The 18,873-nt window shown below is 38.0% G+C and overlaps 1 protein-coding gene across 1 annotated transcript; it reads left to right on the forward strand.

Moving 5' to 3' along the window:
- The first annotated feature begins 11 nt into the window (after nt 1–11).
- On the forward strand, nt 12–14,355 carry LOC124282388 (DNA-directed RNA polymerase III subunit RPC3-like). The gene is made up of 15 exons (XM_046718362.1): nt 12–232; nt 992–1,253; nt 3,041–3,211; nt 3,667–3,743; nt 4,400–4,504; nt 5,777–5,869; nt 6,194–6,274; nt 6,718–6,769; nt 7,318–7,378; nt 8,013–8,079; nt 9,449–9,532; nt 10,090–10,191; nt 10,908–10,957; nt 11,530–11,679; nt 14,206–14,355. Exons 1-15 carry the CDS (start codon nt 86–88, stop codon nt 14,312–14,314), a joined length of 1,611 nt encoding a protein of 536 aa, XP_046574318.1. The 5' UTR covers nt 12–85; the 3' UTR covers nt 14,315–14,355.
- The last annotated feature ends 4,518 nt before the right edge of the window (nt 14,356–18,873 follow it).

An 18,873-nucleotide genomic window follows, 5' to 3' on the forward strand; every position in this document is an offset into this window, starting at 1 on the left:
ACTTTACTGTTAGGAGTTCTTGCAAGACGAAAACTTCCGGTTCCAAATTGCACGGTGTGGCGTGAGACACCGAGAAACTTGCAAAATGTCTCGCAGTAAAAATGATTTATGTGCTCGCATATTGAAAGACCTTTATGGAGAACTTCCTTACAAAATAGGAAAATATCTAATGGCCAAGGGAGCGTGCCCCCTCCGTTTAATAACTACAGACACTAAAATTCCTCACAACAGTGTAAGTGCAAAATCGGAGGTGATACAGGTTCAGTAGCATGGCTCTAACAGCAATGTCACTATTCATGGCAGTTGAAGCAACTCTCCCATAGGTTCTGAATTTGCCATATCACTGGGCTCCTTTTTATTTAAGTGTTAATTTAGCCTAGACGTTTTGGCAACAATCCCAGATTCGTTGTCACTATGCTTTTGGTTTGCCAAACGCAAGTGGCCATATAGATTGGAACAAAACATCTAAGAACTGCATTTTGATTTCCCGCCTCATGTACACTATCATGAATTGGAAATTGTATTAAATGTTGGTATGTTTACTGGTGCTTTTAATTAGTTATATCCCCATATTATGGGCTTTCAGACTCTAAAGACGCTCTGTTTTCTTGATTATGGCATTTGTAAAACATGTCACTAAAACAATAGCACTAAAATACAAAAATACGTACATTAATGTACCATAAATATATCTATCTATTTCTAACGTCAGTGTGATGCCCTATCTGAAAGCATGCATATAATCTGATCATGCTAATAATACATTTATCAACATTTTCAAGTATCAAAGAATTATACATGTGGAGTTTTGTAAAGAAATACAGTGTTCTAAAGTTCAAAATGTTTACATGCAGTTATCTGGCTTTTATGTGCTGATACATGGTTACCTACAATTGTTTGTGGATGAATGTACTTATGCCGATAGAAATTGAGTAAACCTGTTGAAAGATAATGATTCAGAGTTGTAATGATTTGTATTTTTTGTCTGCAGGTAAAGAGAGTCCTGTGGGTGCTGAGTCATCAAAATATAGTTAACTTTGAGCAAAACAAAAAATCTGTCATTGAATATGGGATATCTTGTGATAGAATTTTGTGGCATGTTAGATACCCTAAGTACATATACTGTGCAAAGACTCTGTATGGAGATGCTGCAGAACTCATGGTGGAGGAACTACTACAGGGAGGTCAAGGTCTCATGAGTGGGGTCGTTTCTAAGGTAACAGAGCGTCTCAATGAAGCACTGGAAGCATCAGGTGCGTAGAGACATTTGTTTTATTTGGTTGTTATCATCTTGATCATAATGATATGTAGCTATTAGTTTGGGCTGATGGTATTTTAATGCCACACTCCATCAATATTCCAGCTACAGTGAGACCTCGGATATCCGGACACATTCGTTTTTTACGTAAATCGTCCAGATAATTGAATATCCAGATATCTGGATTTTTGGTTTTCATACACCTCAAGGAAAATCTAAAATATTTATGATCATCAAGCGTTTATTATACATGTAAAGACATTCAAAAACAGCATCACAACATAACTGGCTTGAATATTGACACACTGCACTTTTATTGCTTTGACTGAATAAACAACATCGTATCACTTCGCGTGAACAAACAACAGAAGACGACTTTGTCAGTAGAGACGTCAAATTTACTATTAAACATCACTAGACAAGATTATTTATCTACGGTTAGCGGTAGATCAAAGCTTCGTGCGGATAGGTGAGTCAACTTTGTGTTGATTTAGCCGGTTTGTTTGTAAAATGTACCGTCCGGAAACGGAAACCGAATATCCATTATAGACAGTCACTTTTATAACGTAAGAGATTGGTTTTTTCTAAAAATTGACCGGAAGGCGAGGTTTCCGGATATCTGGTGTCCGGGTATCCGAGGTCTCACTGTATATGACTGTGGCTTGCAATTTATTCTGTCTGGAACAGACAATCCAGTCTATTTATTTGCTTCTTATGACCAAAACAGCCCAGGATGATGGAAATCAGTTTTAATTAGGAACCTCCATTGGGATAACTGTTACTACAGAAGTATTTGTTTTACTTTGTATAATTAGTGAAAACATCAGATTTTAGAGGGAATATTTGGAGGACTAGGTTCAGCAAAATGGTTCGATTGTTTACGTATTGTTTAATCATGTGAACTCTTAACATTATATCTCTCAGTTACACTGTGTAGTAGATCTACACTGAAAATGAGCAACAGACAGTGGGTCATAGTCCCTAGTAAGCATGTTTTACAATGGAACGATCGCCTCTGTGGTGTAGTGGTTAGAGCGTCCGCCAGGAGAGCGGAAGGTTGCAGGTTAGATCCCTGTCCGTGTCATACCAAAAGACGTTAAAATATGGTACTTGTTTGTCTCTGCCTGGTGCTCGGCATTAATGGGTAAAACAAGGACTGGTTGACTCGGAGTCAGTATAATGTGTCTGAGAGGGGTATTCATGCTTAACTGCGTCATGGTATCTCAGTGAGCTAGCACTATAAAACCAACCACAGACTGTTTTTACATCCCAAGAATGACACAAAGTCAGTTGAATTACGAATGTTTGAATCTTTTCCAGTATCTGCAGCCACTGATAGACAGATCAGATTCTGGAGAGTATATTAAATAAAGTAAAGCTATGCATTTATTTGGACTTGGTGATGGTAAGGTCATGCTAGCCCAAGTAATTATCAAACAATTATCAGATCCTTTCGGAAGCCTGAAATATATCTTTCAAGAAAACAGTGCAGCTGTTAAAAATATATCGATAAATGCATGTCTCATGTTGTCAGGTGTGAATTTGGGATGCATAATTAAAATAATTGGTTAATCTTGCCATTCCTAATAGTGAGGTAATAATCATGATGAACATATTGATATTTACCTGTCTCTGTGCCCTGTTTCTGTGTCAAGGGATAGTCTTACATGCTGATGCTGTGTCAACTAAAACATGGTAAAGACTGTGCAAAAAGAATTCAGTCATGATTGGTTTTTGTTCCTATTTGTGTTTTATAACAAAAATTATATCTCATTTCCATAGGTCATCCTAAGATCAACATGTCTTTGGTTAAGGACAAGTTTTCAAGTTTGGTGAGAACTCACTTTCTGCAAAGAAGCTTGGAGCCTGTGAAGGGTGATAATGACAGAGTTATCTCCCTTCAGTCGCCACAGAACAGAGAGGACTTGTTCCAAACCCCAACAGAGGCAGATGGTTAGTTGACCTCACAAGACCTGAACCTTATTATTTTGCCATTTATCTTACATAAATGCCAAATGATTAATGGTCTAGATTTTCCACAGATTTTGAATATGCTCTGTCACTACCGCTTCTTTTCAATTGAAATGAAATTGTTTGTTTCTGTGAAAATAATTTTGTTTCAGAGAATAATCATTTGTCAGGCAGGTGGTATTAATGCCTTCTTGCCAAAAAGGTTCATGGTCAATTTTATTTAAATGTTTAAAATGCCAACAGAAAGACGTTTTGATTGGATACATAATGGTTTGCTCTAACCAAAATGCAGCAGAAAAATATTAAGGAATGATGTTAATGAAAGTATGCTAAGATAACTGAAACAGATTTTATTATTAATGTTATTATCTTCACATTTCCATTATAACATGGCATTATTGGTGACATGAATAGAAGAAATGGCGGTGCAATTTCAGGTCCCAAGAGGAAGCGGTCAGTTGACGACCACTCCAACCCAACCAAGAAACTCAGAACTGAAGAAGGAGAGAAAGAGGTCATTTTCTTAATCATTTTGATTGGTTATACCAAGTATTCAATTTCTTTTATTAAAACCCCAAAGGACATGGTGAGATGAAATTTCATAATATTATTCTGCTCTCCAATAACCATCAGTTGTTTGTATATTAGTTTGTGTAGTTTTACTTCACATGTTTACTGATACCGGGATCTCAGTTTTAGTGCTCAGTGTGCGGCAACCAACAAACCTATCCATTTCACTTAGTTTTTTCACTTTTTGTCCAGACGAAGTGTATGTTGGAAATATATGTATACAGTATTGCAATGTAAACAACCCGTGAAGATCTGGGTTAGAACTGGTCTTCAGCAACCCATCCTTGTCGTAAGATGCGACTAACAGGATCCAGTGGTCAGGCTTGCTGACTTGGTTGACACATGTCATTGATATTGTATCCCAATTGCACAGATGCTCATGCTGTTGATCATTGGATTGTCTGGTCCAGACTCAATTATTTACAGACCGCCATATAGCTGGAATATTGCAGAGTGCGGTGTTAACAACATTCTAAATCACAGCATGTGTTAGCAGACTGTAAGGCCATCTGTGATAGAATGTAATGTTTTTGTCAAGTCAGTGGAGAGTGTTTTCTGAAAAAGTGTGTGTGGTAATATAAAGGCATCCTCTAATTTCAGGTTCCATTTGATGATGGTCTGTACTGGCAGGTGAACTTCGACCGCTTCCACCAGCACTTCCGGGACCAGGCCATCATTGATGCTGTTTGTAACAAGATAGATAAGGTTGGGGATACAAACTTATAACAATTCTCTCTTTCCTAAATTCTACAGTTCTTTTATATGTTGCATATCGATAGAAGGCACAGTGATCTAAGGTACTGCAACTTTTGTGCAGAGCTTCATCCATTAGCAGAGCCAGTGATTAGCAAGTCAATGACTTGATAGTCTGATCCATACTTGATAATTTACTTAAATAAGTTGATTATTTACAGACTGCTAGTGGAAAATTGGAGGGTTGCATTACAGAATACTCTTGCTTCTGTAAATATATTAGTTGAATACATGCTTTTCAGCATTTCGTCTCAGCCTCTTGTTATCAAAATAGAATAGAAATATAATACACTAGATAATCAACAATTCACTTTGCAAACAGATCAGATGAACGGCTTTGTCTATGAGGTAGCTTCCTGGAGTAAAGGTTTCAGGAGTTAGATCAGCAGAAATGAATGGTTTATGGTGCTGTAAACAAATAGAATTTGTATGCCAACTTTTAGGTGATTGTGAAATGATAGAAATTCATATATAATGGCAAATTTGTGAGAAATGTGTCATGAAATGAATGTCATCTTATTTTCCACAGGATTATATGTCCTGATACAAAATGTGAACCCACTGTTTATTCAGTCAAAGTAAACTTAGGCTCAGTATTATTCGTTACACTGCTATACTGAGTCTAACAAAATCTTATAGAAGGTCATGTCAGCTAACCTTTGAGCGACCTATGACCGTCCAATCAAACGCGAGACGGCCGAACAGATTTAACCAATCAGACAACGACTACTTGTTAGGGTTCGGCGGGACTTACAAAACTCTTTTCTCTTTCTTGGTTGCTGACACTGATCTATCAACAGACGAAAATCCACATAAAACACATATATTTGACCTGCAGTATATACGCTTATGGGTTTTCTTAATGACATGGTTACTTTTTGCTTATATTTTCGCAAGATGACATTCTAGAATATTGACAAAAACGCTATTTTCAGCGACTGTTTACTCATTGCGTGTATCACTGGGAAGCGATCGTGCGGAAAATAGCATTCGAAATCGTTCGAGGTTTTGAGGTAAAGGTTCAAACAGTATGCGAATGTTAACTATCGCGATTTAGTAAGCTGTGTTCTGATTGGTCAGTCCAAAAGGTTAGCTGATGCGACCTTCTATAAGGTTTTGTTAGACTCAGTATAGCAGTGTAACGAATCATACTGAGCCTAAGTTTACTTTGGCTGCTGTTTATTGTAATGAATATGGAAATACCTTGACTTCTGCCATTTTCAGAAAGCTGGTGAGATTGTACGGACCATGCTTCGTCTCAGTGAAGTGAGGACGGAGCAGTCAGCCCCTGTTACCATGCCGATGTCAATCAACGAGGTAATGATAACCTGAGAGGAGTACATTCTTCAGCCGAATGATAGCACCAATGTTTGTAGAACTCTAAGTATGAGTGTTCCAGTTGTCTATGGCACTGCAATTTGGTGCAGAGTTGTGTCCCTTGGGCATGCAGAAACCTCTGATTGTGAGTTTGAATCCAAGTTCTGCCTGATTTCTTGGTTTGACAGCACCAACCAATGCTTGTCAGTTTTACAAAGGAAGAACTGATTTGGTAAAGGAACAATATAATGGATGCGTTCATAGTCAATGATTGTTTTGCAATAAGACATAAATGAATGCTCCCTATCTCTGTTTATGTTTCAGATTTCCCAAGCTCTGCCCAAAGACCAGGGGATGACTTTGAGAGTGTTAGAACAGTACCTGTCCATTATCGCTGATGATTCTGTATGTATGCACTTATATGCACACATTATTGTATGAAACTAAATTGTTTCCTCTTTGTCTTTGGAAAGAATTTTTTAAACTGATGTCACCCAAATATATTCTTGTGACAAACGTAAGGAATTTTCTTCTTGATCCTGTGATTTGTGCTGTTTCTGCCAATGAAAGAGAACACTGAAAATGCCCAGCAAATTTGCTCACAATGAAACCTTATCAGCTCATCAGTGCTGACCGTCTGAGTCAGGAAAGCCCCCTGAACAGTTATACTCACACAATAGTGTACAGTACTGTCCAGATCAGCAGTGTTTCACTGTAATTGTCTTGAAGATACATGCATGATAATTTGTCATTATTGTCATAATGAATGTGATTTTGAACATGCTGCAGGCACTGGTTTGTTGACACTTGGTTGTCAGTACTCCTAAGAAGTTCCATGTCTGTTTCAGTGTGACTTTGTCAGCAAAGTGGGTGACAGTGGAGGGGGAATGTATGTCGTCAGTATCCTTCACTTGTTGCCATGGTTAAAGATCATTATACTTGGTACCATGGTTACAGATCGTTACTTGTTACCATGGTTACGGAAAAGAATGTATCCCTTAACATATCTAACCTTCATTGTTACAGATCCTTCACTTATTACCAATATTTTCAAAGATAAATGAGTAATATACACCAAAAAAAGCACAAGGATTAATATGACTTCTTTTACCATTGTTGACTTTATAATAAGGATGCCCAACTGATGGTTGACATCAGACTGACACATCTAACTAAGTGTAAACTTCTTGGGTGAGTTTTTGGAATAGAATTCACAGGTTCTTTGAAGTAGCTGATCCTCTTGGGCAAAATCAATATTCAGTGTAATAAATGGTTTGAACATTGAATACATTTATCTGATGGTATGCTTCCTATTGGTCTTACAAATGGTTTGTCAGAATTCATGATTAAGATTCTGACACTCACTTGAAGTTAGCACATAAATGTTATAATCACTACAATGACCCATTATTGAAGCACGGTCCTTACAGTCCTTAACCCATTGCAAGACATCTTCAAGTCTCTCACAGCTCTCTGCAAGGCACACATTGAATCTTTGGTGCAGGAAAGGTGAGAACTGTAGCTTTGTTCTGGGGTTTGTTTGATGTCATCTTCACTCAAAAGGGGGGCGGTGGGGTAGCCTAGTGGTTTAAACGTCAGCTCGTCACGCTGAAGACCCGGGTTCTATTCCCCACAAGGGTACAATGTGTGAAGCCCATGTCTGGTGTACCCTGCTGTGATATTGGTAAAAGCGGCGTGAGACTGAACCCTCTCACTCTCCCGTCATATTGTTTTGTTCACTTGTATGTTGAGTTGTCATCTTCTTCAGTCAGAAATAAAGCCTTATGTATATAAGTCTTCTTTGAGCATCGTCTTGTCCTTGAAGGGAACAAATGTAATCGGCTACAACAAAACATCAGTTGATAAGGTATGTGAATGAAACAGTGTATTATCTGTGAACAGATGAGAAGAGCAGGGTAAGACTACAGAATACTGGATACCTTCCACCATCTTTGAAAGCATGTGAGTTTACTTTTGGTTAGGGTTGTTAGGGTAAGTTTAGGGTTAGGTTTAGGGTGATGTGACACTAAACAATATGGCGGGTAGGTATTCTGTATTCTGTAGGTGTATCAAGAGCAGTACCATGAATTATATTCTATGCAGATATGCTATTATAGATACAGTTTCTCACATTCATCTGTAGGTTTGGCTCCAAGTGTTTGAGACTGTTTCGAGTTCTCCTTCTGAAGAAACACGTGGAGCAGAAGCAGGTGAGAATTCCTTCAACTGTTGTATTTCCATCTCTGTCTGAAAATGAATAACCCCTACATGTTTTTTCACATTGTAAAATATTTGACGAGTCCAGGGGTTCAAAAATCCCATCGCCCGACGCCCGGGACAAGTCAGCTTTCATTTCGGGCAATCAAATAATAGTATCTTACTTGTCCGTGGGCTACTAGATAATTTCCACTTATGGTTTCAAACTGCAAATAAATTTTGATTTAATTTCATATCTGCTCAAAATGTAGCTATTAAATTTCGCAATGATAATAAAGTAGAGTTATCTTTCTTTGCTATTTATCATTTTTCAATAAATAGTCCAGTAAACATTAACATCAAATACCATGTTGATTTCTTCTTTCATAATTACATCATCATAATCATGGCATAAAATCAGGGCAAGTGGAAAATTAGTCAGGACAAGTTACTTTCTTAAAGTCACTTGCCCTGTGGCAAGTGGCTTTTTAAAAAAATATTGAACCCCTGGAGTCAAGCAATTATCAATTGGTGGTATGATCGTTGTGATGGACATGATGAAGCAAGTCATAATGGAGTTTCAAGTGACCATCCAACAATGTACTGTCTATACTCGGTAGCCATGCGACCAAATGATCACCACTGAAGTCAGTCCTGAGCCCAAGCATTGGGTATTTGGATCTACTCTGTCATCGGGTAATGCATGTAGAAATTTGGTTGAGAATGGGGAGATTGTTACACGTAGTATACCCATGTTGGTTTTGAACCACGATCATCATTGGGGTACAGTGCCACCGCTGGGCCTTCATTCTGCACTACAGTGGTATGACATGTAGAGTAGCAGTAGAATAACCATGGAGGTTCAAGGACGTATGGTTATTCTGTCACAATTTGTAAGGAATTTGCCAGATTCATGAAGGTCAGATAACCCCTAATTATGGGGTTCGAGGTGGCTGTTCTGTGTATTATTCATTGTCAATTTCAGAATAGTGTTACAGAAAGAGGTATGAAACTGGCTAAACTGCTAAAGTCAGCCTATTGTTCAGATGACATAATGTTCCTTTATGGGACATCCAGAATAATGGATGACATCAACAATAATGGATGACATCAACAATAATGGATGACATCAACAATAATGGATGACATCAACAATAATGGATGACATCAACAATAATGGATGACATCAACAATAATGGATTACTGGTATATCAGAATTTACTGTTCTCAAACAAGGTATCAGTGTAAGGTCATGTCGTTTCAACTGACCAATCGGCTTTGAGAACAATTAAAGTGCATATTTGCAAATGTGGGGATTTATGGCACTTTGCACCCTTCTAGTTGTATTGAAGGATGTTCAAGTTGAATGCATGCTAACTTCAGATAGAGGAGTGTGCTATGATCCCTGCGAAGGAAGCCAAGGAGCTGCTGTACAGCATGTTCGCTGAGAACTTTGTGTCCATCACGGTAAGTGCTGCCTTCAGTACGCTTGTCTGTCACATTCAAAACATGATGCACACGAAACATGACAGAAGCAGGAATCTACCTAACAAGGAAGAAACTAATGATTAACAGTTGGAATTGTTTTTCCATTTAATTTTGATAGATACAGAACTTAATGCTCAAGATCTAAGAACAAATACCTTTTTGCTATGTCACTAAACAACTACTGGTGTATATCTCATATTATAGTGGATATTTTGATATAACTATTGATGAATAGTATTGATGAAAATGTTTTATTGGTGGACTAGCAAGTTTTTCGTTTTCTTTTCCAGTTTCTTACCATTCTTTGAAAACAGCTCTTTAAATATATGTCAAATCTGATTTCATCACTTAATGCCTGATAATGTTCTTGTGCACTATGTTAAACCTGTAACCTGAACATCCAAAATGTGAAACCAAAGAAGCAAATTTTGTCATATGTAAACTACATGGTTTATGTACCATCGTGAATATAAATGTTTCACCTTTCACTGTGAGAGAAGGTAGGCTTTTGAGCAAGTCTTTATTTATTTCATCAGGAGATCTCAAAGACTCCTGACCATGCCCCATCCAGGACATTCTACCTGTTTAAGGTGGACATCGACCAGGTGGCTCGCATGTTGCTGGAGAGATGCTACAAGGTTTGTACGAGATAAAAAGTGGGCTAAATCTGGACCTGAAGGTTAATAGTGGGGTAGACACAAGATGAATAGTGGAGTACACATTGACCATAAGATAAATAGGAAGGTAGACTTGTACAACAACATGAATAGTAGAACAGGCAATGACCACAAGATGGCTGGTGGGGTAGACATGGACCTGAAGGTTAATAGTGGGGTAGACATAAGATGAATAGTGGAGTACACATTGACCATAAGATAAATAGGAAGGTAGACTTGTAGCACAACATGAATAGTAGAACAGGCAATGACCACAAGATGGCTAGTGGGGTAGACATGGACCATGCTCAAAGATGAACAGTTGAGTACAGCTTCTTAGTAGTAAAATGTGAAATACTAATTATTAGTGTTATTAGCTAAATTTCATATCTATAAATGTAAACTTACAAATCGAATACCACATTTAGCACACATTGACAATACGAATTAATTTATGTTCTGCATTTTTGTTTTGTTTTGTTTTTGTATGGATATGTGAGCGAATGTTGTATCTATGTGTTAAAAAATAACAAAAAAACTCGGTGATTCCAGTCTCTGTATATATATTGTATACATTTATACATATATTGTATACTGCTTTCTCGAGAATATAAAAAAAAAAATTATTAGTGTTATTATATTTAAATGGTTGAGAGAGTTTGTTGTCTTATCAGTGACATGCTGCAACACTATTTCAGGCCCTCGCTAATGCAATGATGAGAAGAGAAATGGAGGTAGCTGATCACAAGTAAGTCATGTTTGTTTGTTTTGGTCATCACAGTATTCTTACTTTCATGATAGAAAGCCCTTTTTCTTGTACAACTTTGAAAGTGTACTGATCTGTTCCCTTGACATTTGTTTTGTCAGTTGTCATAGCACTCTCACGCTTGTGTCTAGCATATATCTGTTGTGCAGATACACAACAATGGGGAGCCTGGTCCTAAATAACCTATCCTTGTTATAAGAGTCAACTATCACACTGTGTTGTTAAGTTGCTCAAAACATCGCTGATATGTCTGGTTCAAACTTGATTGTGTACAGGCTATCATGTTGTGCATCAACAAGTCAATGTTGTGCACCACCCACCAACTGTTGTTTATCACCCGCTCAATGTAGTTTATCATCCGCTCAATGATGTGCATCAACAACTCAAAGTTGTGCACCACCCACCATCACCCACCCACTGCTGTTTATCATCCACTCAATGTAGTGCACCACCCACCCACTGTTGTACATCACCCCTCAATGTTGTTGTACATCACCCCTCAATGTTGTACGTCACCCCCTCAATGTTGTGCTCATCCATTTACTGTTGTGCAGACGTCTGCTGGACAAGCAGGAGCGTGTGGAGGCCATCATTGCATCTCTGGAGCAGGAGGGAGGAGAGGCAGCCCAGAAAGAAGAGATTGAACAGATGATCACACCACCAGAGCGGGCCCAGCTTGATAAAGTCAAGAAAACTGTCAACATGTATGTAGATTGCTTCATGAACATGTCCTTTACAGTTCAGCACTCTCTGCTGTTCACCGCCCAGTTACTGTTTGTGTATTAGCCACAGGTAATGTAGCCAAAGAGACTGAGTGTGACAGTATCTGCTGTTTTTCTATCCATATTTAATATTCTAATTTTGAAAACAAGTTCATATAGGCAAGAAAGGACTTGATTCAGGTGTTTCATTTTAAAAGGTCATAAGATTGTTTGGTTAGATGTTTAATGCCGCACTCAGCAATATTCCAGCCATGTGGTGGTCTGTAAATAATTGAATCTGGACCAGACAATCCAGTGATCAACAGCATGAGCATCGATCTACGCAATTGGGATACGATGACATGTATCAACCAAGCCAGTGAGTCTGACCACCTGATCACGTTATTCGCCTCTTACGACAAGCATGGGTTGCTGAAGACCAATTCTAACAGAGTTCTTCGTGGGTCCAAGTTCATAAGACAAATGAGTAGCTTTAGAGTTTTATACTTTGAATACTTTACAAGGAGGTGCATCTGGAAGAGCATTAATATGTATTATTCATGGGGATTCTGGGTTAGCTGTGGTCCCCAGTAACATAAGCTTGGTGGAAGGTGACTCAGCAGCTTGTAACACAGTAGTGACATGACAGGTGGTAGAGTTACTGACTGACTGAGTTTGGTTTTACGCCGCTTTTAGCAATATTCCAGCAATATGACGGCGGGGGACACCAGAAATGGGCTTCACTCATTGTACCCATGTGGGGATTCGAACCCGGGTCTTCGACGTGACGAGCCAACGCTTTAACCACTAGGCTACCCAACCGCCCGACAGGTGGTAGAGTTACTGTACCAGTGCCATGGTACAAGGAAAGGGATGTAACTACATGCCTAGTCAGTATGAATACAGGATGCTAACTGTAAATAGCCCTATTAAACTACACACACATCTCAAGATATAAAACCACACAGATGAAAACAATTGAAGCTGTACTTTGGGAACTATAATCTATGGCAAGCTTCAAGCATTGTGTCTCATATTGAGTTAAAAAATCAAGGGCCAAGTATGGTTCTTCTATAAAAAAACCCACTGAAACAAAGGCAAGGATCTGTAGAAATGTATGATTTATGCATATAATGGCATTTATCATAGTTTAGACGCTTGATGTGACAAAATCTGTGGGAATTTCTCAACACTGGAATTTGTCCCGTTAATTTACTGAATATATTGTTTGTATTGAATCTGTGGTTTACCTACATTTAATCATATTATTCATATCTTGACAAATGCTGCCAAATTTGCACCAATTAAGTAGCAAACATGTAGACGAGAAACAATGTTGCATATATATCAGTTTATAGCCTATCGCTTCCTCTTTACTGGTCAGGAAATCAAGGGGACAGTGTTTTTTATTATGTACCTATGTTTCTTAGCTTGAGATGATTGTATAGTTTTTATTGGGGTATTAACACCCAACGTTGTTGAACTCGTCCCGGAATGAACTGTAAATGTTGACTATGTCACATTGTATGTAGTTCAATGACACTGGTATCTTACAGCTGCTAAATTTTGCATTAGAAGCCTTTGTGTAAGGCACTTAGCATGAACCTAAATCAGGCAGCAGACCATGAAAACTAGTCTACCATTACGTGTAAAGAAACCATGCAGTATTCACATGTACAGGTCAGCCTGGAGGCCTGGCAGATCAATGTGGTCAGTGTTGTTGTGGGGTAGCCTAGTGGTTATAGCGTTTGCTCCTCTCTGCCGAAGGCCCGGGTTTGATCCCCCACATGGGTACAATGTGTCAGTCTAAGTAAACTTAGCCTCAGTATTATTCGTTACACTGCTATACTGAGTCTAACAAAACCTTGTGGAAGGTTGTGTCAGGTAACCTTTTCAATTGACCAATCAGAACACAGCTTACCAAATCGCAAAAGTTCACATTCGCACATACCTTCTGAACTTTTACCTCGAAAAAGTTTTGTACCCGAACGATTCCGAATGCTATTTTCCGTACGATCGCTTCCGAGTGATGCACATGGAGCACGCCGCAACAGTGAGTAAACAGTCGCTGAAAATAGCGTTTTGTCAGTATTCAAGGATGCCAGCTTGCGGAAATATTAGCTAATGATAACCATGTCAACAGAAACCCAAAAGCATATATTCTGCAGGTCATATATCTCTGTTTTATGCGGGTTTTCATTTGTTGTGAGATCAGTGTTGGCGACCGGGGAAGAGTAAATCCATTTTGTAAGTCCCGCCGAACCCTAAGTAGTAGCCGTTGTCTGATTGGTTAAATCCGTTCTGTTGTCTCGCGTTTGATTGGACGGTCATAGGTCGCTCAAAGGTTACCTGACGCGACCTTCCACAAGGTTTTGTTAGACTCAGTATAGTAGTGTAACGAATAATACTGAGGCTAAGTTGACAATGTGTGAATCCCATTTCTTGTGCACACCGCCATGATATTGCTGTTATATTGCTAAACGCGGCGTAAACCCCAACCCACTCACTCAGTGTCGATGTTTGTTTCAGGCTGGATAGCTGTGAAGTTCAGCTGGACAACACCATGTTTCTCCTGGAGACCTATTTGGAATACACCAAGATACCTCTACCTGTCGTGAAGAAAAAACAAGCACTCTAGAAGCCACTGTAAATAAATCTATTAAACATATTGTAATATGCTGAGATGTGTTGTTTATCTCAGTCAGTAATGCTGCACTATCATAGTGGATAGTACATGCATGTGTCACTTGTCATTGTCAAATGTAACATGGTACTTCAGCAAATAGGTACTTCAGTGTTCACATGAAGACATCCTTAGTAGTGTTGGGAATTGGTTGAAATCTCACAATTGATGAGTGCTTCATTACCAACGAACGATCATCGAAAAAAATTGGTTAGCATCATTTTTCAGATTTTCCTATCCAGTTTGTTATTGCAGATAAGTATAACATGATGCAACTTGCTACTTTAAAGTGATGACTAATATATTATGAACATAAACTTTCCGGAGTCTTCAAGTAATATTCAGTCATGACTTTTCAGTTAGTGAAGTGAGTTTTCTAAGAATTAAACAAGTTTGCAGGCCCTGACAACTTCAAAGATATGTTCCATCGTCAAGTGTTTCAAAGATGAAAACGGCAGTTCCAAAATCGTTTGTGTTCAATTATGAGAAAATGTGATCGATTGCTTGGCCGTTTGGTCACTGCGACCAATCTTCGATTATTTCAATTAATCGGAACACCACTAATCCTTAGCGCAGCAGAATCTATACAACTAAAAAAACAGTTAAGTCCCATCTGATTCTTTCATGTTACGATATTTACTCTTTCATTGATAATTTTAATAAGAGAGAATCAGGATGTGTAGTGTCACATTGTCAGTGTAGCCATTATCACTTCCAGATGCTATGACTGATGTCACTAGTGGGGTAGTCTAGTGGTTAAAGTGTTTGCTTGTCACACTGGAGACCCGGGTTCAATTCCCAACTTGGTTACAATGTGTGAAGCCCTCTGCTGGAAACTTACTAAAGTGGCGTAAAACTAAACTCGCTCACTCACCCTGACCTGCCCTTACAACAAACTCAATGTAGGTGTAAATTCAGTTTATTGTCAAGTGCCATACATATTCAATCTATTTATCAGATTATATATACTACCCATCAAAAGTTTAGACTCACTAGTGTAAATGTAGCCACTTACTTGTCCACTGTTCTAAACTAGCTTTTTGCAAAATATTCCATACTGTTTAAAGGTACTGTTTAGTTATGAACTGGTGTATTGTAAAACATATTCGTAACATTGAAAAGATTATTGTCATGAGTTCAGTAAATGATTAAAATCTGTGAAAATTGGCGAATTCTTAACAAAACTTTACACCAAAACGAATCTGTTCACATGCACGACATTTGCTCATGCCTTTCGCAATTTGAAGCATCATCCTTGTGCAATTCATCTGCATAAGGTTTTCAGTTGGTTCCCCCCAAGTTGGTGGAGAAATTCATCTTCGATGTAACCACATACATATACATAACATATAGTGAGTGCTTTAAGTGAGTCTAAACTTTTGATGGGTAGTATATAAATGCATCTGGTTAATTATACCGATACCATGAGGGAATCAGTCCTCCTCCTTCCAGGAACACAGTGCAGATTCTACATGCAATAGGACCACTGGGAGCAGTTGTTGCTTCACACAAACAACCGCCAACTAGAGAAGATAATAATGTGCCCTCATACTCACTGTAACCGGTAGTTGGACACTGAAATTGATTTTCCCTATAGCCTTTTTTGTATGTTTTGATAGGACAGATGTCAGTGATTAACACAGATGAAAACATGCTGTCAAATGATTGGTAGAATGCTAAATTACCATGGTAACAAATCACCGATATTTGGTGCTGAAATATCAAAACAGTTTATTTTTTAAGGGAAAATATCCTTTTCTATATGTTCCTGGGAATTCTGTGTAACAGGAACAGTACTGAAAGCACCTGAACAGACCTGGTTTTGTGATAGAATGATAGATGTGATAGACTAGTTCTATAGGACGGGTACCCCAAGTCTGCCAGGTAATATATTGAGATCTAGATTTTAATGCATATTAGAGAGACCTCCTTCCTTCACACTACATCATTATATGAAAGTACTTGTACATTGTATGCATACTGTATAATGGGAATATGGTATTTACTAATGCTTATCTAAGTACTTCAACACATTTCTGATGTGAATAAAAAATGGCCCCAAAATGCTAAAACAAAAAGATCTTCATTATAATATGACTGTCTATCGTAATTTAAATTTAATCTAAGTCTCCCTGTATATATGATATATAAAAACTGCACCATCATAAGAAACAACTCTAAACTGTAAAACATGCGGTGGAAATAAATATAATATGAAAAATCTACAAAATATATTTCTAAAACTATCTATACTGATTCATCACCAGCGTCCTATTTTGGAATATTATCAACCATATACATAATTAAATTTGGCCATGCCATCATGGAACAAAGAAGTGACAACAAGCACACGACTGCCGAGTAAGTCTGTCTGGTCAGAGGCCACAGGGGGGGTCCCGTTTTGCCGGACGCTTTTGTTATAGATAAAAATTCACTGATGCGAATAATCCTTTAAACAATAGGGTATTAACTTATAGTCTGTTTCGGCCTAAGAAAGTACACACTGTAGCTTCATCTCGATATTTCATATTTCACCAATTCAACATTTTGGGTACATTTTATCTTCATGATAAAATTCATAAATACATATTTCGTACATTTTCAGAAAACAAAAAAATGGTAACTGAAGACATAAATAAATATGCATAACTATTTTCTGAACTGAACTTGGTCTTGATGGTGGTTGTGTGTGTTCCTGGAACTGCTGAGAACATCACTGACGGTGTTGGCCGTTGCAGGACAACCTGTCTTACAACATTTCAAATGAACTCGGTCCCTTTTTGTGCTCTTAACCCTAAACTTGTGACCTAAATAGATTAAGTGTCTACCTACCTCCCCTCGAATTTGGAATGTTAACTTGAGCGTTTGTCATTTTGAAATGAGCGAACCATGTCTACATTCTTTATATACAGGCACAACTTCAGAAATAATCATTGGAATAAGCTTCACTCAATTCAGCTAATATAATTCGATTTAACTAAAATCAGTTACTAGAAATCGAGTTCACTCAAAACAAATTGGTGCCTTGTAATTAATGATTTCGAACTCAGTCTGCCAAACACTCATGTCCCCAAAATGCCTATGGATGACAAGTAATCACTGAAAACAGACTATAGCCGGCAAACTAGCGGACCGTTACTCTTAATTCGTTATCATCACATCAGCTCTCCGGCAAAGTGGGGTATGACCGCCACAGGCCAGTGTCCAGTCAGACTAGGAGACTCATATCTGATCTATGTTGTTTTTACAATCTTGAGTAATTTGCTATTTTCTTATACAGGAATTCATTCATAAAATGCTTATGTTTAACCCTGTTATCAAGAATTTGAATGAGATAATTTTCAAGAAGATGGGAGAATCATGTATATTGCCATTATTGCAGGCAAAATCAATATAGATAACGTGACAGGTCATGCGATGCATGAGAAGCTGATTAACCAATCAAATTCACCGATTCTTAATTGAGGTTTAACAATTCTGTATACAAAACAAATGTGGGTGAAGTATCTGTTTCCTTATCACAGTGCAAAGCCATCTTCTCAGATAATTAAAAAACATCATTGTTGATTTACATATTTTGTCTGGATTTATACATATATATGAAAAAACACTTCATAGAGAAGTTTTCAACAACCAAAAACAATTTCCATTAAATACAAGACATCCATACCTGCCATCCATCACAATCTATGTAAAGAGACCTCAAGTTCTCTCACAGGACATTCTCGTGAACATGGAATTTTGTTTCCTTAAAATTTTGCCAGGTGTATACTTTTACTTATAAATTGTTCGGGTGGAGGTGAGTGGTTAGGTTTTTTTCATGTAATCACTGTTAGCAGCTGTTTAGGTCAGAAGGCACTAATAAATACACATGCAATCCTTTGGCTTGAGTTGGACATATTTCAATAGTGACTGCCCTTTTCAATGCCCTTTGAACACTGGTATGGTTGTATCATGGCATATCACATGAACATAGAACGTACATCTAGGCACTTGGCTGGAACCCATCAACTTGATTATGGTGGCCACAAACCAAGGATTATAATCACAGCAAATATACAACTCAAGAGAGTTCCAAGATCACATGCTCATATGACTATAGTTAATCTTCCTTTATGTACTTCCCCTAATGGAAATTCAAATAAGAACATGAATGTACACAAAGTCTCAAGCTTTCTGCCTCCCAACCTCCATTAGACACACACACACCAAGGAGTTTGGCAGAGAAACTGAAAGGTTGAGACCATGTATACTTCATCTGTTATGTCATGGCAGATTAACTACAGTCTCATGAAACCAATGGGTGTTCATTAGTGAAAAATCAAATTTGTCAATGGTAAGGTCAATTCATGTGATGCTTGCCAAGTTATGGAGCCACAGTCCATCATCAAAGAGCATTAGACCAAATAAAATCAGTGCTACACCATGAATCAGTCAATATTTGGTTGAGAACAGAAAATATACTCCACTTTTTATAGAGATATATTTATCTTTCAAAGATGCTCCAAAATTTA

The sequence above is a fragment of the Haliotis rubra genome, unplaced genomic scaffold (genome assembly GCF_003918875.1).
Source record: "Haliotis rubra isolate DU_JTF1 unplaced genomic scaffold, ASM391887v1 Scf3, whole genome shotgun sequence".
NCBI classification, from domain to species: domain Eukaryota; kingdom Metazoa; phylum Mollusca; class Gastropoda; order Lepetellida; family Haliotidae; genus Haliotis; species Haliotis rubra.